Source organism: Mesoplodon mirus (assembly GCF_964341445.2).
Source record: "Mesoplodon mirus genome assembly, chromosome: 2".
Lineage (NCBI taxonomy): Eukaryota > Metazoa > Chordata > Mammalia > Artiodactyla > Ziphiidae > Mesoplodon > Mesoplodon mirus.
This window is the reverse complement of record NC_138977.1, coordinates 35,806,342-35,833,737: the sequence shown is the minus strand read 5'-3', so window position 1 is coordinate 35,833,737 and position 27,396 is coordinate 35,806,342. Positions and strand designations below refer to the sequence as shown.

Here is a 27,396-nt window from a genome sequence, read left to right as displayed (position 1 = left end):
TAATCTCCAAAATTTACAAGCAGCTCATGCAACTCAATATCAAAAAAACAAACAACCCAATCCAAAAATGGGCAGAAGACCTAAATAGACATTTCTCCAAAGAAGATATACAGATTGCCAACAAACATATGAAAGAATGCTCAACATCATTAATCATTAGAGAAATGCAAATTAAAACTACAATGAGATATCATCTCAAACCGGTCAGAATGGCCATCATCAAAAAATCTAGAAACAATAAATGCTGGAGAGGGTGTGGAGAAAAGGGAACACCCTTGCACTGTTGGTGGGAATGTAAACTGATACAGCCACTATGGAAAACAGTACGGACGTTCCTTAAAAAACTAAAAATAGAAGTACCATACGACCCAGCAATCCCACTACTGGGCATATACCCTGAGAAAACCATAATTCAAAAAGAGTCATGTACCAAAATGTTCATTGCAGCTCTATTTACAATAGCCAGGACATGGAAGCCACCTAAGTGTCCATCAACAGATGAATGGATAAAGAAGATGTGGCACATATATACAATGGAATATTACTCAGCCATAAAAAGAAACAAAATTGAATTATTTGTAGTGAGGTGGATGGGCCTAGAGTCTCTCATACAGAGTGAAGTAAGTCAGAAAGAGAAAAAGAAATACCATATGCCAACACATATATATGGAATCTAAGGAGAAAAAAAAAAAAGGTCATGAAGATCCTAGGGGCAGGACGGGAATAAAGATACAGACCTACTAGAGAATGGACTTGAGGATATGAGGAGGGGGAAGGGTAAGCTGGGACGAAGTGAGAGAGTGGCATGGACATATATACACTACCAAACGTAAAATAGATAGCTAGTGGGAAGCAGCCGCATAGCACAGGGAGATCAGCTCGGTGTTTTGTGACCACCTAGAGGGGTGGGATAGGGAGGGTGGGAGGGAGGGAGATGCAAGAGGGAAGAGATATGGGAACATATGTATATGTATAACTGATTCACTTTGTTATAAAGCAGAAACTAACACACCATTGTAAAGCAATTATACTCCAATAAAGATGTTAAAAAATAAAAAAATTTAAAAATTAAAATAAAGTCTATCTTGTCTGATATAAGTATTGATACCCCAACTTTCTTTTGTTTTCTATTTGCATGCAATACCTTTTTCAGTCCCCTCGCTTTCAGTCTATGTGTGTCTTTAGATCTGAAGTTGGTCTCTTGTAGGCAGCATATATATATGTCTTTTTTCTTTTTAAATCCATTCAGCCACTTTATGTCTTTTGATTGAAGCATTTAGTCCATTTATATTTAAAGTAATTATTAATAGGTATATACTTACTGGCATTTTGTTCATTGTTTTCTGGTTGTTTTGAAGCTCTTTTTTGTTCCTTTCTTCTTTTGTTCTCTTCCCTTGGGATTTGATGATTATCTTTAATGTTTGGACTCCTTTATCTTTTTTGTGTGTGTATCTGTTTTGGATTTTTTGTTTTGTCATTACCATGAGGTTTAAATATAACAAGCTCCATACACACATACATATGTAAACATATATATATATATAAAAATTTAAGTTGATCTCAAGTTCAAATGCATTGTAACAGCCCTGCATATTTGCTCCCTCTCCCCCCATTTAATGTGTTTGACAACATATTTCACATCTTTTTGTTTTGTGTATCCCTTAACTAATTATTTTGGATATAGATGATTTTAATACTTTTGTCTTTTAACTTTCTTACTAGCTTTATAAGTAGTTGATCTACTACTACCTTTACTGTATATTTGCCTTTACTGATGAGATTTTTCCTTTTGTAATATTCATATTTCTACTGTGGCCCTTTCTTTTCCACTTAGAGACATGTCTTTAACATTTCTTGTACGGCTGATTTAGTTGTGCTGAACTCTCTTAGCTTTTTTTTTTTTTTTTTTTTTTTTTTTTTGCAGTACGCGGGCCTCTCACTGTTGTGGCGTCTCCCGTTGCGGAGCACAGGCTCTGGATGTGCAGGCTCAGCGGCCATGCTCACGGGCCCAGCCGCTCCGCGGCATGTGGGATCTTCCCAGACCGGGGCACGAACCCGTGTCCCCTGCATCAGCAGGCGGACTCCCAACCACTGCGCCACCAGGGAAGCCCCTCTCTTAGCTTTTAAAGCTTCTCTGTAAAACTCTTTCTCTCTCCTTCAAATTGGAATGATAGCCTTGCTGGGTAGGGTATTCTTGGTTGTAGGTTTTTTCCGTCACTTTGAATATATCATGCCACTCCCTTCTGGCCTGCAGAGTGTCTACTAAAATGTCAGCTGACAGTCTTATGGGAAATTCCTTGTACATAACTAGTTGCTTTTCCCTTGATGTTTTTAAGATTCTCACTTTAATTCTGTCATTTTACTTACAATCTGTCTTAATGTGGACCTCTTTAGGTTGATCTTGTTTGGGACTCTCTGTGATTCCTGAACCTGAATGCGTTTTTTTCTTCCAGGTTAGGGAAATTTTCAGCTATTATGTCTTCAAATATGCTCTCTGCCCCTTTCTCTCTCTCTCTCTTCCTCTGTGACCCCATAATGTGAATGTTAGCATGCTCGATATTGTCCTGGAGTTCTCTTAAACTGTTTTTTTGTTTGTTTGTTTTTCTTTTTCTTTTCAACTTGAGTGATTTCCTCTGCTGTCTTCCAGTTCACTGATCCATTCTTTCATATCATTTAATCTACTGTTGATTCCTTCTAGTATATTTTTTTATTTCTTTTTTTTTTAAAGATGTTGGGGGTAGGAGTTTATTAATTAATTTATTTATTTTTGCTGTGTTGGGTCTTAGTTTCTGTGCGAGGGCTTTCTCTAGTTGTGGCAAGTGGGGGCCGCTCTTCATCGCAGTGCACGGGCCTCTCACTGTCACGGCCTCTCTTGTTGCGGAGCACAGGCTCCAGACACGCAGGCTCAGTAGTTGTGGCTCACGGGCCTAGTTGCTCCGTGGCATGTGGGATCCTCCCAGACCAGGGCTTGAACCCGTGTCCCCTGCATTAGCAGGCAGATTCTCAACCACTGCGCCACCAGGGAAGCCCCTATTTTTTTTATTTCTGTTCTTGTACTCTTCAGCTCTGTTTGGTTCTTTATATTTTCTAGCTCTTTGTTAAACTTCTCACTGTGTTCACCCATTTTTCTCTTGAGTTTTTTGAGCATCTTTCTGATCGTTACCTTAAACTTTATTGGGTACATTGCTTATCTCCACTTAGTTTTTCTGGGATTTTGTCTTGTTCCTCATTTGGAACATATTTCTTTGTCTCTTCATTTTGCCTAATTCTCTGTGTTTGTATGTATTTGTATGTATTAGGTAGGTTGGTTATGTTTCCCAATCTTAGAGAAGTGCCCTTATGTCAGAGACATTCTATGGGTCTGAGCAGCACACTCCTCTCTGTTCACCAGAGCTGTATGCTCTAGGGGTTCCCCCTATGTTGGCTGCATGGGCCCTTTTTTATGCCAGGGCTGACTACAGTGGGCATGCTGTTAGGTGAGGCTGGCGCTGGCCTTGTCGCCTGCCAGGCCCTGCCTAGTGTGGTGGCTGCTGGCCCACTGGTGGGAAGTGTTAGGTCCCAGTGTGGTTGGCTGCACAGCCTAGAGGCTCCCAAAACCAGTGCCAGCCCATTGGTAGACTGGGCAGGGTCTCAGGGCAGCTGGCTGCAGAGCCCAGGTCATCCCAGGACTGGTTCCAACCCACTAGTGGGCAGCATATCATCCTTTTTAAGAAAGGAAACTGAAGTCCAGGGGGGATTATCACTTGCTCAAGGTTGTCCAAATAACAGAGCTAGGATTCAATTCTATGACTACCTGACTTCAACCCACAAGTCCTGAAGCATCCTAGCTCTTTAAGTGGATCACAACAAGTAGCCCTGGCAAAGACCGTGTTCTTTACACTCTGCTACCTCAAATATCCACCTGGCTCTTTTCCAGACACAGAGCTGGACTCATTCTGCTTAACATTATTTCTCTGGCCCCCTTCTGAGCTTCATATAGGCCCTGCTTTTATGAATGCATGATTATTGAGATTAGTTAGAATACAATTTATTCAGTTAGAGCTTTTGTATAGTTACATTCTTCTTTTTAAAGATAATGTGTGGCCTCCTGGACAACTTGACTATTTCTAGTTCTTCTCAGTAACATGTTTACAAACCATCTCTGGAAATGGCAGTCTTCCATTTGACTACTTTCAAACCCTTACATTGATTTGTGTTGTTTCTGTCTTAATGGATGGCTTTTGGTAGACTTCTCTCCAGACCTGTCCTGATTGTGGTAAATACTGACCATGCAGTTAATACTTCAGAATGGAACACTGGAATTTACCATTTTATGTTAGGTGCCTATGTAGAGGAACAATTTAGAAATTCCTTTTTTGTGGATCCTTTAAAACTCACTCATGGTAATGCTTATTTTAGAACTGGGGCTCTCTGAACATATAATTCTACTATGTTCACTGCAGCAGTTGAGAATTAACAATCATGTCACATGTGTATACTTCTTTTCCATATAAATATACTTGTGACACCCAATGGGGCTCTTTCTGTCCTACCACAAAGATGTCCTTACTTGTGAAAATACCATAATAATCATTGTCATTATATATATAAAACCCACAAGTTCTTGAGTATACTTACAAAGTAAAATTGTAAAGCACTAAATCTCAGACAATACACTTTCTCACACTCCAAAATTTACAAATAGAAAAAATGGAACCAAATGGAGTCCAACAAAAACACATTATATAGGAAGTTATGTGATGAAGGTGGCATTTCATATCAGTAGAGAAAAGATGAATCTTTCAATGTATGATGTTAGGACAATTAGATTCTTAACACACCATAGAGAAAAATAAATTCAAAATGGAATAAACATGTACATATTTAGTCCAAAGTTATAGAAAAATATATGGGACATATTTTTAATAATGTCAGAATAGAGAAGGAAGATGGGTTTTATCTACTGACAGTATACACAGCAGCTAGTAAATATGTGTATTAACCCCCAAAAAGAACTCCCTGAAAAGGGGCCAAATACATTCTCAAAGAGGGGTGGGTCCTTTTCCAATTCACAATCCACACAAAAGTATAAATAGTCTAACATTTGACAGATATTAAGGTCAAAAAACATTTTTTAAAAGACTAATAAAGTGGTATATATAAAAAATATAAAACTTCTGTACAGCAAAAGAAATTATACAAAAATAAAAAGACAAACGAGTAGGTAAAATATTGACAAAACATAGAACAAAAGGTCACTGTCGGTAATGAGTTAAAATTTATCAGTCAAAAAGGAAAAATTACAATAGAAAAGCAGGCAAAGGGACTTCCCTGGTGGCACAGTGGTTAAGAATCTGCCTGCCAATGCAGGGGACATGGGTTTGAGCCCTGGTCCGGGAAGATCCCACATGCCATGGAGCAACTAAGCCCATGTGCCACAACTACTGAGCCTGCGCTCTAGAGCTGCGAGCCACAACTACTGAGCCCACGAGCCACAACTACTGAAGCCCACGCGCCCTAGAGCCCATGCTCTGCAACAAGAGAAGCCACCGCCATGAGAAGCCCGCACACCATAAGGAAGAGCAGACCCTGCTCGCCGCAACTAGAGAAAGCCCACACGCAGCAGCAAAGACCCAAGGCAGCCAAAAAATTAATTAATTAACTAATTAATCAATCAAAGCCCATTTCTTTAAAAAAAAAAAGGCAAAGTACATGAACAAGCAAGCATCCATGAAAAATACTCTGCTTCACTTCATTGTATAATTTTAACAATGCAATTTTAAATGAGGTATTTTCACAAAGCAGAATGATCATTCTTAAGACTGGTGTGGCTGTGGAAAACCAGACACTCTCAGGCACTGCTGTACAGTGCTGCCAGAGAGCTCGCTGCCCAATATTTTAATGTGCCATCAGCCTGGTTGCACATTTTCAAGTCTAGAAAATGATCCTACAGAAACACTTGCATGAAGGCACAAGTGTTTGTAGCGGCACTGTAACACCAAGTTGAAAGCTATCTAAATGTCCATGACTAAGGGATGGTTAAATAAATTATAGACCTTTCATGCACTGGAATACTTCTGTGAAGCCACTGTTCTAAGGAATGAGGTAGGTCAACATAGACTGACATGTAAATATGCTCCACAATATTTCATGAAGTGACTTATGAAACAGTATATGTGGAATGTTTTGTTTTGTTTTGTTTTGTTTGTGGTACACAGGCCTCTCACTGTTGTTGCCTCTCCCATTGCAGAGCACAGGCTCCGGATGCGCAGGCCCAGCAGCCATGGCCCGCGGGCCCAGCCGCTCTGTGGCATGTGGGATCCTCCCAGAACGGGGCACGAACCCATGTCCCCTGCATCGGCAGGCGGACTCTCAACCACTGCGCCACCAGGGAAGCCCTCAATGTTTTTAAAATGACATAATGCATAAATGTATATTAGAAGAATATACATTGTGCCTATCTCTAGGGAGTAAAAATAGTAACTTTAAGTGTTCATTAAATTCCCTCTAGGCTCGTGATTACATCTATAAATCTAAAAAGATTTTCAAGCCCTTAAAAAAACCAATCGTTTTAGAAAAGACCCCATTCTTATAAGAGCTGTATGCTTCCTCCCCAATGCCCCAAAGGACTTGCCCAAAGTCGAGAAGTTAAGTGGGTCCAGACTCTGTCTTTGCCCTGCAGTATGAGGTGACATCTCCTCTACACAGAGTTCTAACTCTTGTGAGATTAAAATTCACAGCTTGACGACTTCACATAACAATGGGGATCACTCTTCACTGTATGGGAAGACAAGAACACACAAAGTAGCTAATAAATCTGTTGTGTAAACCCCCAAAGAAAGAACCTGAAATAGGCAGAGCATATTCTCAAAAGGGGATCCTATGACAAATCACAGTCCACACAGAAATATAAATATGTTGACATTTGACACGCAAACATTCCCATAAGCCCTGCCAACGAGATTCACTCATCAACTCTGCACTATCTTTACTGGCCGCTGCGGAAGACAGGGACCAGTCAAGCCAGCAAACCCCTGCTTGGCACATGAGATCTGGCCAGTTGGCATGAGAGCCCTGTGGAGATCCATGGGCCCTGATGGCCCAGGAGTTAGAGCAGCTTCTTCATTCACCTCCAAGAAAGCACTGGTCTCTTTGGGAGAAGTGGATTTCTTCTTAAAGCGGGCTTCTACCCTTAAAGCAGGGTTCTTTATTCTGTGTTTGATCTTCAGTGTCCTCTTGTACATCTTATATGCTAGGTGTTAAAACATACCAGTATTAAAAATCACTTTAGCAAAGACTATAATTTGGTGACATTGTGCACTTGTCAATACTTTGGGGGTTTGTTTGCTTTGGATCATACACATATAAACACACAGGAAAAAGACGGGGAAAAGAAAAGACTACGGAGCAAAATAATTCAGTGTATCAAGATGGCTATTTCTGTCTGGAATGGACCTATTGTGATTGAGACGTTCATCAGGTGGCTGACAGCTTGTCCGTCCATCTGTCCGTCTGTCCATCCATCCATCCAGTCAGTCAGCAACTCCTGTGGAGGGCTTAATATGGGTCAGGTGCCCCCCGGGTGCTGGGAGGTAGCTGGGAATGGGCCAAGCATACTCCTTCCATCACAGTCTCACCATGAGAAGGAATTAAAACCTGGATCTAAGACCAGGAGTTTTATTCTGCTAGACTTTAACTTGTGGGAAAATTAAACCCCAAGTGCTCCTTATATTAATTGTCTGTAATCAATATATAATTAGTTATATCAGTAATCACTGAGCCTTACGTTCTGTGACAACAATAAAACATTTACAATGGCCAAGATTAAAATATACGTATGTTTGTGTACATATCTATCAATCTATATATTTTAAATTTACCTTCTGTGAACTTACATAATGACTGCCTGCAAAATGATGTATTTTTGGCTGTAGGGATAGATAAGCATATATATTTTTTAATATCTGTATGTATTATATTTCATAGTTAAAAAACATTTCACAGACATTCAGCACAATTCTTAGTCACATAAGTACTGTGAAATAACATTTGGAAGACTTTCAAGGCTCTTAATAAAACATAACAAATGTCATTTTTGAGATAAATAATTGTTCATGGAGAGTTCTGATAGTGCATTGTTTTTGTGAAGATTATTTGTTTATAATTATAAGCTCACTTTCACAGGTTTTTAAAAATATTTTTCTGTGAAACTTCCACTTGTGGCAAAGGATCTTGTTTATACATTTTATTTTCCCCAGAAATGTCAGGCTAAAAATGTATCACAAGGGCAGCACATGTATATTCAGATTGAAAAAGGAGTTAGTAAGCTGGGTGAACAATTTTCAGTCAAGTCCACTCAATGGGGGCTTTACCCACCTGCAACAATGAGAAACCCATCCAACAGCTGGAAGAGTCCATAGGCCAATGGGAAGATAAGCATCTGGACTAATTGCTCGGCAGTGAAAGATAAGTGCAGCATGGTGATGCACATCTGAATATTCTGAGCTCCAGTTTCTAAGGAAATCGTCCTGCACCTACCAATGGAAAAATTTTACATACTAGCAATAAGGACTATTTTTAAATTTTACATATAGCGATAAGTGCAAGCTATGAGCTGAGACCACTAAAAATGTTTATTCATTCAATAATTATTTGCTGAGTGCCTACTCTGTAGGTGGCCTCTTGAGAAGCACCTCTGAATAGGGCCCTATGAACCCTGCCCTTAGAATCTGGGTGAAAAGACAAGATATACACATAGAAACAGCACAAGACAAAGTATGATCGAAGGTCAGGGAGATGCTGTAGAAATTCAGAAAAGTGGCATAAATGGTTAGAGAAGGCTTCACAGAGGAAGGGTGAAACTAAAGAACGGAAAGAGTGAAAGAGGCATTTAATGTGGGGAAGTGATTGAAATTAAAGTTCTGGGGACATGTATGAGCTTGACCTATTCAGTAAGCATTGCTTATGCTCTAAGCCAGCCTGCGGGGAGTGGAGGATTGAAGGAGATGAGAATGGAAAGTTGAGTCAGACACAAAACAGTATAAACTAAACACTTGAAAATAAACATAAAAATCCTACATGAAAACAAAATGTCTGAAACGGTTTCTTTGGTGAAATCGTTTAGTAATACGTTTTTTCTACTTTCTCCTTTTCTATATTTTATTCATTTTCTAATTACAAAAAAAGGAAAAGAACAGAAGAGAAAAGAAAAATTAACCTCACTTGAAAAAGAAAAAGCAGGAGGGAGAAGAAGGAAAACCTAGGCAGGACCTTGGAGGCTGGGTTAGGCAGTTTCATCTTCTCCAATTTATTGAATACAAAGGGCGTCTTGAGGCTTTTACAGATGGCAGAAGAGAGGAAAGAGACATTTGATAAACCAGCTTCTCTTTGCAGACTGGACTGGGATGTGGAGGTAACAAGGGTGTGGAATGTGGGAGTGAAAATATCGTCACTAGTACAAGGCAAATTCAGTGGCTCTTATTTTATTTCTAGTCACCCTGTTGCATGCTACACTTTCTCCAGACCACCCTCACTTCTTTCAGAGCCCTGTCCATAACCTGACAAGATTAAGTTACACAGCTGGACCTCACACCTGGACCATTCACAAGGCAAATGCAGCATCTCAGTAATGATTTTTCTCAAGCCATCAGGTGTGGAAAAAACAAGATTGTTGACTACACTTTGCCATAGGAATACCTTCTCTCCAAATCCAATTATATTTCAACTCCTCAACAGTCTGTGTTCCTAATTACAGTCGTCCCTCTGTATCTGCAGGTTCTATATCCACGGATTCAACCAACCTCGGATCAAAAATATTGGGGAAAAGAAAAATTCTACAAGGTTCCAAAAAGCAAAACTTAAATTTGCCATGCAGGCAGCTATTTATATAGCATTACATTAGGTATTATAAGTAATCTAGAGATGATTTAAAGTATATGGAGGATGTACATAGGTTATATGCAAATACTACGCCATTTTATAATAGGGAGTTGAGCATCCTTGGATTCTGGTGTCTGCAGGGGGCTCTGGAACCAATGCCCTGCGGATATGACTGTACTGACCTAAGGCCCAAATCTTAAGTCCACCACATTCTGGCTCTATGACCTTGGTCAGGTTACTTAAGTTCCCTGAAGAGTTTGCTCATCTGTAGAATGTAGAATGAGATACCCAGAGTATCAGCCCCTCAGACTTGTAGTAAGAAGGAAATGAGATACCCTTGGCAGAGCCTCACCAAGTACTTGGTTACCACCCTAAATGTTCCCCAAGTGGACAACACCACCCACCTTGTAAATCAAAACTCTTCGTGCTTCCAGACATAGCCAGGTGGCAAAGCCTGCCAATGGCAGTGTGTTTAATTTGTCCTCCTTATAAAAGTTTATGGATAATTTAACTGTACCTCTGCCAAGATTGGTGGGTAAGAAGTGCCAAGAGAAAGCCTGTGACATGGCCAATCAAAGGAAAGATGAAGCTGATGGTCAGAAGAATGATGTCTGAATTCCAAGATCCTTTCGCCAGCACCACACCAGCAACTGCAACCACCAAAAGGAGGACCCCACCAACAATGGCTCCAACCTAAGGCAAACCAATAAAAGAGGTACAGGTAAACATCACAGTCTTTTTGCGAAGTCCATCACTGCTCCAAAAGCCTTGGAACCTAGAAGGTTTTAGAACAAAGAGAGGACTTAGAGAGCACCAAATCCAATCTCATTTTACAGAGAAGAAACCTGAGGTCCAAAGTGGTCAAGTGACTTGACTGAGCTAGATTTGATGAAGCTCAACACAAATCTAAGTCTTCTTATTTTATGATCAATATCTTTTCCTCTCAAGTGGAGGATTCTGCCAGAAGGATTAGGTAGTTAAGTTTTTCGTGGATAGGACAAATTTGTGAAATAAGTGAAACTTCTGATAATAAGCATCCAACACCTCTATACATGTCCTTGCAAGCCCCACGCTGGTAACCTCTTGCCTGAGATCTGCCCTGCCCGACCATCCACCACTCTCTCCCTACCACACCTTCAACCACCAATGACTTCCTGACTGCTTTGGCCCTGTTTTTCTCTCCTCCAAATGAAATTTACCCATTCTTCATTAGACAACCTGAGCTAATATTAATGTAAAATGAGATACTATTGAAGATACTGATATCTTCTCCCAAATGAATACTGTCTCTTGCTTTTGTTGTTTAATAGGAACAAAAAAAAAAAATCAACAAAAATTTTTCCCAGTGGTCAGAGTTTTAAACCAGATAAAGAGGAAGCAAGACCCAGAATATGTGGGGGAAAGTCAGGATCTTGGCAAGCTCCCATTCACATCATGTAAACAGCAAACTATGCACCCAGTTCAGCATCAACCTTGATTTGAAGTGATTCAGGGTGTGGAGAAAGACGGTCATGGGGAACCGAAACAAAATAAAAACAACCCACTGGACGAGAGTTGTGTTCTGGGATCATTTTTACTGCTCAAATACAGGGAAAGACTGGGCCTCTGCCTAACAGGAAGATGCTGGAACACACAAAGGCCTCTGATTGTAAAAATCCTCCATCGACATTCTACCAGGAAAGGGATTTCAAAGTTTAAAATTTACCAAAAGCAACTGAATCAGAAAATGAATCAGATCTAAAATTAGAAGAGGACTAGGAACAGAAAAGGAAGACATCCCAAAATAATGATAAAAATGTCCTAGTTTTAACTTAGGTGCTCTAGACTATTTATACATATTATTAAATATTTTCTGCCACAGCACCTATGGAATAGCCAAATGGTTTTTGTTTTGGTTTTTTTTTTTTTTTTTTTTTTTTTTTGGGCTGGTCTCAGCTGGGTAGTTCTTTGTGGGGGGTGGTTTATTTATTTATTTATTTATTTATTTATTTATTTATTTATTTTTGGCTGTGTTGGGTCTTTGTTGCTGCATGTGGGCTTTTCTCTAGTTGCAGTGAGCAGGGGCTACTCCTCGTTGCAATGAGCAGTCTCCTCATTGCAGTGGCTTCTCTTGTCGCAGAGCATGGGCTCTAGGTGCATGGGCTTCAGTAGTTATCACATGTGGGCTCAGTAGTTGTGGCACATGGGCTTCGTTGCTCCGCGGCATGTGGGATCTTCCCGGACCAGGGCTCGAACCCGGGTCCCCTGCACTGGCAGGTGGATTCTTAACCACTGTGCCACCAGGGAAGTCCAGCCAAATGGTTTTTAATTTGCTCTTTACAGACATACAGAAAATGTATCTGATTTCTCCACTGACACTGATGGCCTAGTAGAGGATCTGGAAACATCAAAATCATTATTTTTTTGTTAGATGCCCTTTTAAGAAAGTAATCCAAGATAGAGTACTTGAAAAGTAAGAGGTTCCCATGATCATACTCTCTCCTCCTGTTTTATAAGCAAAATTATAACCACACGTTGCCACACTGGAAATTTTCTCCTACTGAAATAACAGTAAAGTCACCATGTGCAATCCGGACGCACAGCATCTAAGCCCTCCTCCAGCTCCCTGTGCCCAGCTAATTTGTCTGCTTGTCAACCCCTCTTCTCATTCTCCATCTCATTGGAGGACTAGCGGGAGTTGTTCAGTCTTGTGCCAAACTGGGGAAGCAGCATCCATTCGTTCAGGCAGATGGAGTGGCATGTTCTGTCAGGTAGAGCCAAACATCAAGAGCTTAAACTGAACCAAACCATAAACCCCAAACTAAAATGAACTGACATTTATTTGCCAAACCTCCAATTAGCTCCAAATGTCTTTTTTTACAAATGTAAAAAATAACTAAAACATTTTTAAAATCTTCATGAAAGCAGTATATAATAAAAGTATATATCTTCTAAAACAATACATAATTGGAAAAATGGACAGCACCCTAGGAGATGGACACCATTGTTGAGAACACCTCCTCTCAAGCCACATAACTTTTTTTTTCTGTCTTTAAAAACCTCTTTTATTTATTTATTTTTTAAAACACCTTTATTGGAGTATAATTGCTTTACAATGGTGTGTTAGTTGCTGCTGTATAACAAAGTGAATCAGCTATACATATACATATATCCCCCATCTCCTCCCTCTTGCGTCTCCCTCCCACCCTCCCTATCCCACCCCTCTAGGTGGTCACAAAGCACCGAGCTGATCTCCCTGTGCTATGTAAGCCACATAATTTTAAAAGCCATTTAACAAGGACATTGGCTTGTTTCCCCAGCAGACAAAAGACAACCCTGGAAAGTCAAGAGGAGGTAGAGGGTTCCAGCTCCCAGCATTCCAGGGCCACACTCCTCAGTGCGTTCTGGATGATTTCATTCTGACAGTTACTCGTGTGGTCAGCAGCCCTTGTTTGTGTGTACAAACTCCATCTTTAGAGGCTCACCCAGGAATGCTTGTGAAAGACAGCCCTTCATCCTGCTGTTCCAGGAAGCCAGCCACACTCATAAACAATGGGCCCCATTTCATGCAGACTTGAACAGCCTTTGCTTGAGAGCACCTGTGTGAAGCCTTGTGAACAAATGGGTGCTCTCTGGCCACATGCAGGCCTAAGCTTTTCTGTCACTAAAGCACGAGTTCCATGCTTTGCAGGGTGTCATAAGCCTCAGTGTAGGGGCCCATTGGAGTGACAAAGCAAGGCTTAGAGTGGAGGAAATATGGTGGCTGGATCCAAAAATGCAGGACACGTAAAGAAAATTGCTAGGTGTGGGGCCGTGTCTGACTGGCCCCTTTGTTCTGGTCATTGCCTACGTCTATTTGTGAAGTCTCTTATTCTGAAATGTGCTAACTGTCCCATGGAGTTGCTTACCTTAAGAATAATTTTGGATTGTTTTGGCCACCTATAATTCACATAGACACCAAAGGCCACAGGAATGGTCAGGCACACAAGGGTAATTCCTGAAGAGAAGAAAAATCTGTCAGATGGTATCCCCTCTCACCCTGACCACCCATTTCTCAACAATTTAGGTCTATTTCAATTAGATAAAAGCTTTAATTAAAGATGCATTTTATTTCAGCATCCACCTCCAAAAAAATGTTTTTTAATGTTTAGAAGACAATCTTTGAAGGGTATATGATACCACTGAATGCCGTCACAAACAGTCTCTCATTTCTCTCAGAATCCCTCAACAGTCACATGGAATTTTAGAGACAACTGAAAATGTAAAGATTAGAAAACAGGAGGACCCTTTTATGTCTGCAGAATTCTTTGGTTGCTATGTATGGGGTCACCACTCTACAACTATAGCTATTATTTCTCTATTTGAAGCCAATGGGTGATTTGCTTCGCAAGGTAAAGAATATCTATTACAAGACAAAAACAGCATTTGTTATAGAAACCAGAGGAAGTTCTTATATTTCCAAGTGTAGCCAGGTAACCCAAAGGCAGGTAGAGAAATACATATTTTAATTAACACAAGTGACTAAAGACAGGCTCAACAGAGCAGAGGTCTACTTGCCAATAGGATCCAGGGCCACTTTCCAAATCTGCTCACTTGCAATACTAGCTCCAAAGTCGTATGAGTTGCTCATATTTTGGGCTTTAATTGTTTACAAATGCCTTTTAGAGTATATTATTAAAACAGAGTATATTAAATAGTGATAAGAAAAAGTTGCACATAAAATCATGATTTCTAAATTAAGATTTCACTCAAATTTTACAAATTCAATGGGCTTCACCTTTTATCAGGACATGGCTCTATTCATGGTTCTGAACTGTGGGCCATGGGTTGTTAAGCTCTCCAAGTAATTACTTGAGACTCCAGATTGACACTTTGGAGTTTACGAATCATAGTTTCTACCAATTCTCCAAAGACTCTGATCAAACCAGAATAGACATATCATCTCACCAAGCTTTTCTTCCAATCCTAGTGAGTCCACAGAGCTCTCAGAGTTTAAGGAGATAATGAAAGAGATATGGGTGTGGTTGTGACATGTGGATATGCTTTAATACTCAAGAGGAACCATTTATGTTTATCAGTAAAGAGGTCAAGGCCACAGGTGATATAAAAGGTGGGACTGAGGGAACTAAGGTCTCATTAGAGCCACTGTGATTCAGTTCACCTGTGGGTCATAATGAGTCTAACTGCTTTCTAGTGAATTATATAAGGGTTGTTTGGTTTTTGTTTTTGTTTTTGTTTTTGTTTTTGTTTTTTTTTGCGGTACGCGGGCCTCTCACTGTTGTGGCCTCTCCCGTTGCGGAGCACAGGCTCCGGACGCGCAGGCTCAGCGGCCATGGCGCACGGGCCCAGCCGCTCTGCGGCATGTGGGATCTTCCCGGACCGGGGCACGAACCCGCGTCCCCTGCATCGGCAGGCGGACTCTCAACCACTGCGCCACCGGGGAAGCCCCTGTTTGGTTTTTTTTAATAAGTAAGTTTTCTGGCTTTGTTTTCAAAAGTGAACCGTTGTAGGGGTTAAGAGCTTGGACTTTGCAGTCAGATTCGTGAGTCAGAATTCCAGTCTGCATTTACCAGCTGCATGACCTTGGTCGAGTTACTTCACCTCCCTAGTTCTGAAAATACAGGATATGGGACTGGTAATAGAGTCTATACTGTGGGATTATTTGGAGAATTAAATTAGATAACATATTTAAACCCCTGTATAAAGGAGACACATAGTAAACAACAGCTATTATTATTACCATCACCATTACTATTACTATTTCATGTCACAAGCCCAATACAGACCTATGTTCTGATATGGAATGGTGAGATTCTGCTCAAGATTCCAGGACAAGGTGTAGAGATAAAGGCAGAGTGGCATCATTCCCAGGGCAACCACTGTGGAACAAGTTGTCATACTGATGCTGAAAGTAAAATTAAAGTAGATGCTTAAGAGGGAAAGTTTGAAATGAAGAATTTAGTCCTTACCAAAAACAACTCCTGGGGTACAACTTCTTAGAGATTATGTAGGGTAAGTTACTTGAAACTGCCTCCTGTTTTATTATTCAACAAATGATGACATATTTGTCTAGAAAAAGATTTCCTGCAGTTCTTGCCATCTATCAATTAACTCATATTTTATGAGCATTTACTCGTCCTAAACATTCTGCTAGTCACTATAAGGATTCATTTTTTTCCTTATACAGTTCTTCTTTATTGATATATAAGTCATAGACCATAAAATTCATGCATTTTAAAGTAGCTTTAGTATATGTGACTGTACTATTCTATTTCCAGAATATTTTCATTACCCCAAAAAGAAGCTCCACCCCATTAGCAGTCCCTCCCCATTCCCTTCTCCCCCCAGCCCCTGGTAACCAGGAATCTATTTTCTGTCTTTATAGGATTTTGTCCCTATCTGGGTGATAAAACCAGCAACAAAATCAATCAGTAAAATTAGGGGAAATAAAGTAAATGGAAATGAGATATTCTTCAGGCCAAACAAAATACTTATGTTTAAATCACTGGGAAAAATTACACAATCTGTTTCAGCACATACAAACTGTTTATAGACATGATTAATGCTGCTCTACAGATGAGGTGAGGCACAGGGAACATTATACAACACAACCCAGGGGTAAAGCAAGAGTTTATTCCCTTCAACACTAGGCTTCAAGAGTCTTGGAAGGTTTTAATATTCATAGTTTAAATTCTCACAGCAGACTGCCTTGCATATAGTATATGCCCAACCTGTGTTAATGGTACAAATGGCCTAGAGACTGAGGCTCACCACCTCCCAGCCCAGCGAGGAGGGGAAGGAGACCCTTCGTAGGACTAATGTCTGCTGCAGAGATAGCAAGGGTCCTCCAGGACTTGATCAGTCCTGCAAGTTACACATCATTCTTCCTCATAATATGAATGACCAATGTTTTCATCTAATTACCCTGTCTATAAAATAATATGTCTGTGATAACTTTGACATTTTCTATCAGAAGAATGTTTATATTCCCAGCAAAGCAGCAACCATTATACTTCAATGATATTAAAAATAATCCTCTGTACTCTCAATCACTGCTGGTGAAATGAGGACTTCCCTGGTGGCGCAGTGGTTAAGAATCTGCCTGCCAATGAGGGGACCCGGGTTCGAGCCCTGGTCCGGGAAGATCCCACATGCTACGGAGCAAGTAAGCCCCTGTGCCACAACTACTGAGCCTGCACTCTAGAGCCCGTGCACATACAGCCCGTGCTCCGCAACAAGAGAAGCCACAGCAATGAGAAGCTTGCACACTGCAACGAAGAGTAGCCCCCACTCGCCACAACTAGAGAAAGCCCATGTGCGGCAACGAAGACCCAATGCAGCCAAAAATAAATAAATAAATTTATTTTTTTTTAATGCAAAATGGCACAACCCCTGGAGGGAGTTTGGTAATATCTAGCAAAATTACACATGCGTTTACTCTTTGACCCAACAATCTCCCATCTGGGAATCCAGCCCAAAGATGCACTGTCAAATATTTAACTAATTGGTGACCAGTTTCAGAAAACCAGACTTAGGTAATTCACAAGTATTTGTATATATCCCTTCTCCTCTTTGTTTTCATTTAAACAATCCTGTCTCATAGCTGCTGTTCAGAGAACAGAGGCTTTGTTGTTTTCCTTTTAAAGCAACTTACTCTGCAGCTTGGTTGCTTTTGTTTTTTTCTCCACTTAATATCATAGGCATTTTTCAGGGCAACAGATATAATAAACTCAGTTTTTTTAAAGAACTGCAGAGTACAACATAAATATGCCATAACCTCTTCAATCACTCCATTAATGCTGAAAAAATTGTTTGAGTTTTCTTCCATTATAAGCAATGTATTAATAAACATTCTTATATATATTTCACTTGAAATAATTCTTCTCTTTCTGTAAAATAGATTCTCCAAAGTGGAATCGCTGTGTCAAAAGTTTCTGTTTTTTATTTTAATAGATACTTCCAGATTATTTTCAAAAAAGCTTGCTGCATTTCACAATCTTGCCTGCACTGGAGGCCATCAATCCCTTTTAATTCTCATGAGAACATTGAAAACTGCATCTCACTCTTCTTTTGTTATACACCTGACTCTACAAGGTTGTGCTTTCTTTCATGTTTATTAACCTCTTGGATACCCCCTCTCAACAGCCTTTCTTGTCTGATTTTTCTTTTCTTAACCTGTAGGAGCTACTTTAAGATTAGGGTACATATCATCAAATGTAATACAAATATTTTTGCCAAGGTTATTTTATATTTTTACTATGCTTATGACTTATGCCATAATAAATAACACTGAGATAGTCAAATCTGTCCATCTGTCCTTTTTTTTTTTTTTTCCTGGCTTCTAAGTTCCTTGCCTAAAGATTTCCCCCTCTCCTGAGGTTATTCAAATATTGCCCCCACTTTCTACTTTTTCATAGGTTTATATTTTACATTTATATCTTTAATTTACCTAAAATTTATATTTTATATTGTATAAGGTATGAAACTAATCTATTGTCTTCTATATTGAGAGGCAAGTGTGTTAAATTTTCCAAATAAACAATTTTTCACTAAACTGAAGTGCCAACTTCATTATATATTATATATACGTTCAAGTGTGTTCAAAATGTCCTTTTTTCCTAAGCAAATATCAGACTGTTTTAATTATGATGTTTTCATAGTGTATTTTTGTATATGACAGAGCAGACACTTCCACATAAGTCTTTCTTTCCAAACTTTTCTGAGCAGTTCTTGCATATATTTCACTCCATATGAGATTTAAAATTATCTTATTCTATTAAGAATGCTTACTTTGGGCTTCCCTGGTGGCGCAGTGGTTGAGAGTCCGCCTGCTGATGCAGGGGACACAGGTTTGTGCCCCGGTACGGGCAGATCCCACATGCCGCGGAGCGGCTGGGCCCATGAGCCATGGCCGCTGAGGCTGCGCGTCCGGAGCCTTTGCTCCGCAATGGGAGAGGCCACACAGTGAGAGGCCCGCGTACCGCAAAAAAAATGAATGCTTACTTTGAGCAAAGTCTTCTTCCTAACTAGAGAGCAGATTAAGGAAGAAAAGCAGCTTGCCACAGCTCTCAAACCTTTGTATTCAAGAAGAGTGTGTGTCTGGAACGCTTTTCCAAATTCCTAGTCTGTGATAGTGCTACATTCCTGGCTCTTCATATCACCACATCCTGAAAGGAATTCCATATTACATCACTTTGATCTTGAACTTCTGGAGAACTAGCAGAGAATTTTCCTCCTCTATGGCTATGGCTCAAACACCAGAAAGGTAAGATTCATGACTGTGGGAAGCAAAGTGTGAGATTATATCAGACTGATTCTATATCCTTGATTACATAGGTTACTACTTCCACCCTTTATACAACTTCATGCCCATAATGTTCACAGTAATGGTCAAGGAAGGCAACAGATGACCCTGGTGCTCTGCCAAGCTGGAAAAGCACAAGTGAATGTGTCTGAATGCATTGGATAGTCACACCTTTTGTTTTACTGCCATGAAATTCCAATGTAGCATAAACAGAGGATGTGGTCAACTGGGTCTCTTGGCTGTTCGCATATAGGAAAATTGTTGGCAAAATCTGATTTCAGTATAACAAGATTCCACTTGCACTAAGAAGAATGGCGTCACCATCTGCAAACTATTACAGAGAATAATGGGACAGATTAAGCAAGTCTGGACAAACAGGTAAATCCTGAACCTCCTTTAAAACATGGAAATTACATATATATGCATTATACTAAAATGTAGTGTCGATGAGTATACCATTTTGCAATTGGGGTTTAAATTATACGCATGTTGTTTTAGTTTGAAATCAATAAACTCAGGAACTCTGACACTCAAAACTATGAAAGTACATGCTTGCTTCCCCACTGAAAAAAAACTTTTAAATTATCTAGGTAGTCAGATGGACATGGAATATGCTATAAGATCAGATCAACAGACTTGGGCCTAGAGAAGAGTTCAAGGCCAGGTTTTCCATCCTTAAATATAAATGTTACTCCCGTCTGCTGCTTCTCAAGAACGGTAACCAGCATTTATTGAGCACCACCTGCTAAGTATCAGACCTCATTACATACATTTTCTCTTTTCGTCTATAAAACAACCCTATGGGTAGGTATTATTTTCATTTTATAGACAAGGAAATTAAGGTACATAGCATTATAGAAACACACTAAATCGCATGGATTCAATCTAAGTTCTGTCTCTCAAGATGATCTTCAGTTCTCCACCAGGCCCTGTCAGACAGATCTGAAGATTCTGAAGTCCTATTTTCAGGGTTTCTGCTGAAGGATCAGGAGCTCCTTTAAAGTTCAAAAGTCAAATTTGGCCACTGAATCCCTCAGGCTCTACCACCACCAGTAGTCAGAATCCTTTCTCTGCCGCTGAGGACACAAACACGTCCTCAGGGAAGAACAGACCTCATATAACAAAAGTTATCAAACTAGAGTTCCCTGGTGGCCTAGTGGTTAGGATTCCAGGATTTCAATGCTGGGGCCAGGGTTCAACCCATGGTCGGGGAACTGAAATCCCACAAGCCACATGGTATGGCCAAAAAAAAAAAGTTATCAAACTAAAGACAGTGGGAGCTGTCCTGAGTTGTACCAATAAACTGATTGCATTCCAAGAGAAGTTTTGTAACACACACGAGCAACCAGAAACTTTCCTTCAGTCATTCACCCTCATCTATCAAGCCCCTGCCACCACCAGGCTGGCTCTAAGCATGCAGAGGAACAAGCCCTGGAGGAGCTCAGAGACCTAGTGAGGCTAAAAGTAGCCCAGCTACTGCAGTATGCTCTGATAGATGACAAGAAAGCATTGCATATTTAGTGCTATGGGACAGAGGAGAGGCATCTCTGTCAAATAGTTTCTGGAGAAACACTAAAAACTGGGGTGGGAGAGGGGGATGCTTAGACTTCATAATTTGCTTTTCTTTTCCTATTGTCACAAAATACTTAAAACTTAAAAGAGCCTCAGATCCATTTCTGGTTTATACCCTAAAGAACTGAAAGTAAGGACTCCAACAGATACTTGCACACCCGCGTTCATGGAAGCATTACTTACAATAGCCAAAAGGAAGAAGCAACCCAAGTGTCCATCAACGGATAAATGGATAAATAAAATGTCTTATATGCATACAATAGATTATTATTCAGCCTTAAAAAGAAAGGAAATTCTGACACAAGCTACAGCATAGCTGCACTTTGAAGACATTATGCTAAGTGAAATAGGCCAGACAAAAGGACAAGTGTTTTATGACTTCACTAATATGAGATACCTAAAGTAGTCAAATTCATAGAAACAGAAATTAGAATGGTGGTTGCCAGGGCCTAAAGGGAAGGAGGAATTACTGTTTAAGGGATACAGAGTTTCAATTTGGGAATATGAAAAAGTTCTAGAGGTGGATGGTGGTGATGATTGTACAACAATGTGAACGTACTTAATGCCACTGTACACTTAAAAATGTTAAAATGGTAAATGCTATGTTATGTATATTTTACCACATTAGAAAAAAGACACGACACAAGTGAACTTATCTACAAAAGAGAAACAGACTCACAAACATAGAGAACACACTTGTGATTGCAAGGGGGAAGCAGGCAGGGGAGGGATGGATTGGGAATTTGGGATTAGCAGATGCAAACTATTTTTTTTTTTTTTTTTTTGCGGTATGCGGGGCTCTCACTGTTGTGGCCTCTCCCGTTGCGGAGCACAGGCTCCGGATGCACAGGCTCAGCGGCCATGGCTCACGGGCCCAGCTGCTCCGCAGCATGTGGGATCTTCCCGAAGGACCGGGGTACGAACCCGTGTCCCCTGCATCGGCAGGCGGACTCTCAACCACTGCACCACCAGGGAAGCCCACAAACTATTACATGTAGAATGGATAAACAATAAGGTCCTACTGTATAGCACAGGGAACTATATTCAATATCCTGTAATAAACCATAATGGAAAAGAAAAAGTAAAAGGGACCTCAGAAAGTCTAACCCAATGATTTTACAAATGAGGAAACAGGTCCAGAAAGGTATGCTCAAAGACACACAGCTCCTTGAGCAGAGACTAAAACACAGGCCCCTGACACAGTGCTCTTTTGCCTGACCCATATAATAATAATAATAGCTCATACAGCATTTTGTGCCAGTAAGACTCTAAGCACTTTATATATATTAACTCATTCAATCCTTACAACAATCCATGAGGTAACTTATGTTTCTCCCTATTTTAGAAGTGAGGAAACTAAAGCATAGAGAATTTACATAACCTGCCAAGTTGACCCAGTTAGTAAGGGATGGATCTACTTTCTGGCTCCAGACTGGTGCACTTAACTATGACACTGTACTGCCAGATCTCAGTTTTCCTGTCTTACTGTCCAAGGCAAGAATTCTGTCCATCCTTAGTATAGTAGATTGCAAAAATGTCCCCAGTTCTTTCTCCCCCTCTTTTTCATGCCCTCTGCACTGTGACTTTGCAGCTCACCCCATTGAGAGGCAGGATCTACTTCCCCAGTCCTTGTATCTGGGCTAGCCTTGCAATTTGCATTAGCCACTGGAATGTGGTGGAAGTGATGGTGAACTGCTTTCAAGCTCAGGCCTCAGGAGACCTTGTAAGCTTCCCAGACACTGTCATGTGGTTAGGTCTAGGCTAGCCTGCTGGAGAATGAGAGGTCACAGGGAGGAGAGCCCAACTGTCCCAGCTGAGGCCATCCAAGATCAGTCCACATTTAGCCAGTCCCCGGACATGTGAGAGAGCCCTGCCAAGATCAGCAGAGCTCAGTCCAGGGGCAAGATAATTTTAAGGCTCTTCATACATGTAGGCCAACTGTTTTCCAGAACAGTTATAATGGATGATTGGAGGCGACAGATCAGGCCAGTTGTCATTGCAGGCTGTGAAGACAATGGGCGAAAGAAAGTTGGAAAAGTGCTGGGTATGTTTAAAGAACAGTTACTAGGGACTTCCCTGGTGATCCAGTGGGTAAGACTCTGTGCTCCCAATGCAGGGGGCTGGGGTTCAATCCCTGTTCAGCGAACTAGATCCCACATGCTGCAATGAAGATCCCGTGTGCCGCAACTAAGACCCAGCGCAGCCTAAATAAATAAATAAATAAAAATAAAATCTTTAAAAAAAAAACAGTTATAGTCCATTTTGACCAAAGACCTGTTATGCTTAAGAGGTTAATGGTAAATAAACCTGCAGGAGTCAGTTAGACCCGGCTTAGGTTCTACCCAATTTAACAGGTGTTGAGAAGCCTTTACATGTATAATATGTTCCTTTTCTCCTCACAACACCATAAAGGAAGTACTATGATTTCCACTTACAGAAAGAGGTCCCAAGTCAGGATATAAAGACAGGCAGTCTGACCCGAGCCTGCCTTATCCACTTACTACAAAACCATGAAGGAAAGACTGAAGGTAGAGAGAACATTGTGAAAATACTGCAATTGGCCAAGAAAGAAACTGTGGTGCCTGACCTGAGGTGATGGCAGTGGACAGATAGGAAGCAATAGCTATGGGTGACATCGAGAGGGTGGGCTACAGTACTAGCCAGAGGACTGACTAAAGAAAGTGAAGCATGAAGGGGAGTCATGGGGTGGGGAGGGACTGCTAGGATGATGAGTCCCGGTGACTGGAAGGATGACTGGTGTCAGCAACAGATACTCAGAATGCAGAAACTGGTTCAAACATGTTGATTCTGAAACTCCTTGTTTGGTGTGAACAAATGGAGAACTGCAAGTAAATTGAATGAAGCACAGAGTTAAGGCATGAGAAACACATTTAGGTTTAGCGCTCATCTCAAGAGCACTAAATCTAAATTTCCTCATTTGTAAAATAAAGATGTACTAAATGCTCTTGGATTTTATCCAGTATGAAAAACAAAATTTCTATCAATGACTGCCTAGTGAGTTTTGCTTAAGTTATTTTTGTTGGTAATCAAGTAAGAAAAACATAATGCACTTGTAGATTGTTTCACTTGATAACACTGAATTTCCTATTTGCAATTTTTACTGAGAATTAAGATTTACTACTCTTGTATCTATAAGTTTTTGAAAATCTAATATTTAGTCCCCATTTTAAAATTTCATTTCTTAGAATTTAAATTTTATGATTGTTTTTTGTTTTGTTTTTTGTTTGTGAGGCTCAAAATCAAAATTTTATTAAAAAAATGGGAAAGTAGCTAACATTTACTACATACCTACTATATGCCTACATACATACATACATACATATTTCCTCCTTAAAATACATCCTTGTGGGGAATAGGTAATTTTAACATGTTTTACAAATGAAGCTTACAGGTTAAATAATTTGACCAAAGTTAAAAGCTAATTAAGGGAAGTAAAATGAGCTTTATCTTTTATAGACTTCCTATTAATTGGTGTTTTTATTATAATTTTGGCTAATAAGAGATGAAGGTAATAAATGTTCTCTTTCCCAGAAGAGAAGTGCTTGAGAACACTGCTTAAAGATTTATGTTCCTGCTGAGAAGATCTAGTTGTGTTAATAAATGGCATTGAAGAAAGTGCCTAAATTGCAGACTGATGAGAAACAGATGTGCTTTTAAATCTGAGTTCTGCCATACTCATTTGTAGCATTTGGCAACATACTTAACCAATCTGAGACACAATTTTCTCAGCTGTAAAATTCAGAATAATAAAAGGCCATTTACAAGGTTATTTTGAGAGCCAAGAAAGAAGGGAAAGAAAATACATGAAAGCATAGACCCCATGCCTGTCAGGGTACTTAATAACTATGTTTTCTTTTTCTTTCCAAAAACTTTCAGGCCCTGGAATTTATCACTGTTATATGGACTTTGTGTAAAGAATATTTATCATTTCCCAATTATTATGTTAATGGTCAACTTCATTGAATTTGAATTAGCAGTGCACATTAGGGTTTTTTAATTTTATTTTATTTATTTTTTATACAGCAGATTCTTATTAGTTATCCATTTTAGACATATTAGTGTATACATGTCAATCCCAATCTCCCAATTCATTACACCACCACCACCCCACCCCCCGCCACTTTCCCTGGGGGGGGGGTTTAAATTAGCGATGCAAGTGATTCATTTCAAATCTTTGATAAGTGGGTAACCAGAAACATAGCCATATGAAAATTAATTATTGGTCTGTTTGGCATGAACTCATTAAAATTTATAGGTGAAATAAGTTCCATATGCTAAACATTCAGCACATGCAGGAAACTAGAAACCCATACCTGCAGCTGACTCACTAACATCAACTCCCAGCATGGTCAGCACCTCTGATTCATTCATTGTATGATAAATCTCAACTAAATGACATACACATCGAACAGAGATTTAAATTTATAAGTAGTTCTTTCTCTGGGCAAAAGGTGAAACAGTTTGTTCAGAAGTAGGCAAAGATTCTAGAAAGACCACTGTTTTTAGCCCCGTCATTTTCACCAGTTGTGACTCCTTTGTTTTTTCCTCAAATGCTCTTTTCCCTATCAAAACAAGCACTCCAAAATACTTGTGACTAATTCAATCTCATTAAAATGTAAATGAATGATAAAGCTTAATGCTTCCTGGGGTATTTATCTACACCATAATTGGAAATAAGGTCACTGGCTTAAATGAAAGGAATGAGATTCTAGTAATGAATGTTAAACATCTGCAAAACAACAAGAAAGAACAGTTTTAGTCATAAGTCTTTTTCTTGCTCCCCAAGTCAACTCAATAGCCACTTAAAACAGGATATATCTATCACATACCCCTAAAGCTCCCTTATCCAGTCCCCCAAAATACTGATCTCATAAAGTAGGTGCTCGGGCATCACTTGCTGATTAGAGCCGTGAGGCCCTCATTCTGGTTATGCTGCTGCCACCACCACCACTACAATAGCTACCAACCAGTATCCTTAGCTTCCTGGGATTCTGAACCTATGTCCTGGGAGACTGTGAAACCAGGACTGTTGTTAAAGCCATCAGTGTGGGTGAGAATGAGTTCACGCCGAGGAAGGGCCATTGGGTGAGGAAGGAGACCTGCTTTCACTGTTGCATATGAACACAACACCTCTACTCAGAAAAGTAGTTGACAGTAAAACAGAGGACAATCACAGCAAAGTAAATTTTAAGTTCAGAAAGGAAAGTCCTTCTGGGACCGAACAAGTCTGTGTAAAATGTTTCCCAATAGAATGTCTACCTAGATTGGCAGAGTTTTTAACGCGAAGGTGTCAGTACCTCCCATCCCCACCCCCATCCCTGGCAGAATGCTATCAGGGGAAGACAGCTGAGCTTCCCTAGTGTAACTTACCTGAGATCCATATCTCCATCAACCCAGTAGGTGAAAATGTTCGAGATGGTTCCCCCTGGGCAGCACCCCATGATGAGGATAGCCATAGCTTGGACTGGCTTCAGAGAGAAGCTGATGACCAGGAGATAGGCAGTAAGAGGCATGAGCCCAAACTGGCAGAGCAGTCCCACAGCAATGCCCCAGGGTCTCCTGATGTGCGACCAGAGCCTCCAGATCTCCACAGAGCATCCCAAGGAGAACATGAGCAGGCCGATCATCACGGCTGACACCACTGTGAAAACAAGTTCCAGGTTCCCATAGACCTCCAGCCCCACTGGCAACTCCTCCTCTGAACTGTTGGCAGGGCAGGCTGAGCTGCTGGAACAATTTGCTCTCATCTCCTTATCCCTTAAGGCAGCATTACAAATGAACATCTGCCGCGATGGCTGGGCAGGTCTATCCTGCCACGTTTTGTAATAATTCCAAGTCACACATGGAGGATCATTCCAATAGCTGTTGGCCAGTCAGGTGATTCATCCTATCTGATCAATTTATTTGCGAGTGGCATTACAAAAGTAATTATCATGGGCATGAAACATATAATAAACTGTGGTAAGTAAGGCTTTCCACTTCTGTTCTTACTCACCAGTGAATATTCAAGTGAAATGAGACAAGCAAACACTGTCAAGTGGAGCAACTGGTATGCTGTCAGAAATCACATTGTGTTCCAGGAGAGAGGTTGGATGGCAAGGCATAATTTCTCCAAGTTCAGTAGGGATTTCCAAAAGCTAGGATGAAATGTTCTGCAGAGACAAAGGCTAACTCTGGAAAAAAGAAAGGCAGCTAAGCCAAAGCCACACCTCACAGCATTAGGAAAACTCTTCTGTTGAAGACATTAAAACAGAAGGCCAGTTAAGGAAATGTCAGGAGGGACTAAGGATAATTTCAAGAGAGCTTTGGAATTAGTCTCACTTTTTCTTCTTTCTATTTCTATTAGAATTTGTGTCTAAAGCCAATAATTAAACACCTGTAAAAATAATATGATACTAAGCGCCTGATTTGCCTCACGAAACATGTGGAAACTCACTTCTGAACACAAAATAATTCAAGGGAGCGGTCACTTTCTTTTTGAGATGCGATGCCTCACCCCAGGTCTTGTAGTGAGGTCTGGGAATTCAGCAAAAAAATGTAATAAAGAGCTTGTCTGGAAGGCTGAAGACAGAGTCTGAGGTCAGCCTCTGACTGCAATGGCCCAGGGCCCCTCTGTGTGCCTTAACCACATGGATACATGTTTTGTTGGCAAAACCAGACAA

The 27,396-nt window shown here is 40.3% G+C and overlaps 1 protein-coding gene across 1 annotated transcript; it reads right to left on the bottom strand.

The window, feature by feature from the left end:
- Positions 1 to 6,997: 6,997 nt before the first annotated feature.
- On the bottom strand, positions 6,998 to 26,481 carry SLC10A6 (solute carrier family 10 member 6; the record flags this gene model as incomplete). The annotated part of the gene is given in 7 exon segments (XM_082603637.1): positions 6,998 to 7,025; positions 7,027 to 7,231; positions 8,356 to 8,513; positions 10,376 to 10,551; positions 13,746 to 13,834; positions 15,624 to 15,742; positions 26,105 to 26,481. Coding segments are annotated over 7 exon segments (1,152 nt in total).
- Between the last annotated feature and the right edge of the window lie 915 nt (positions 26,482 to 27,396).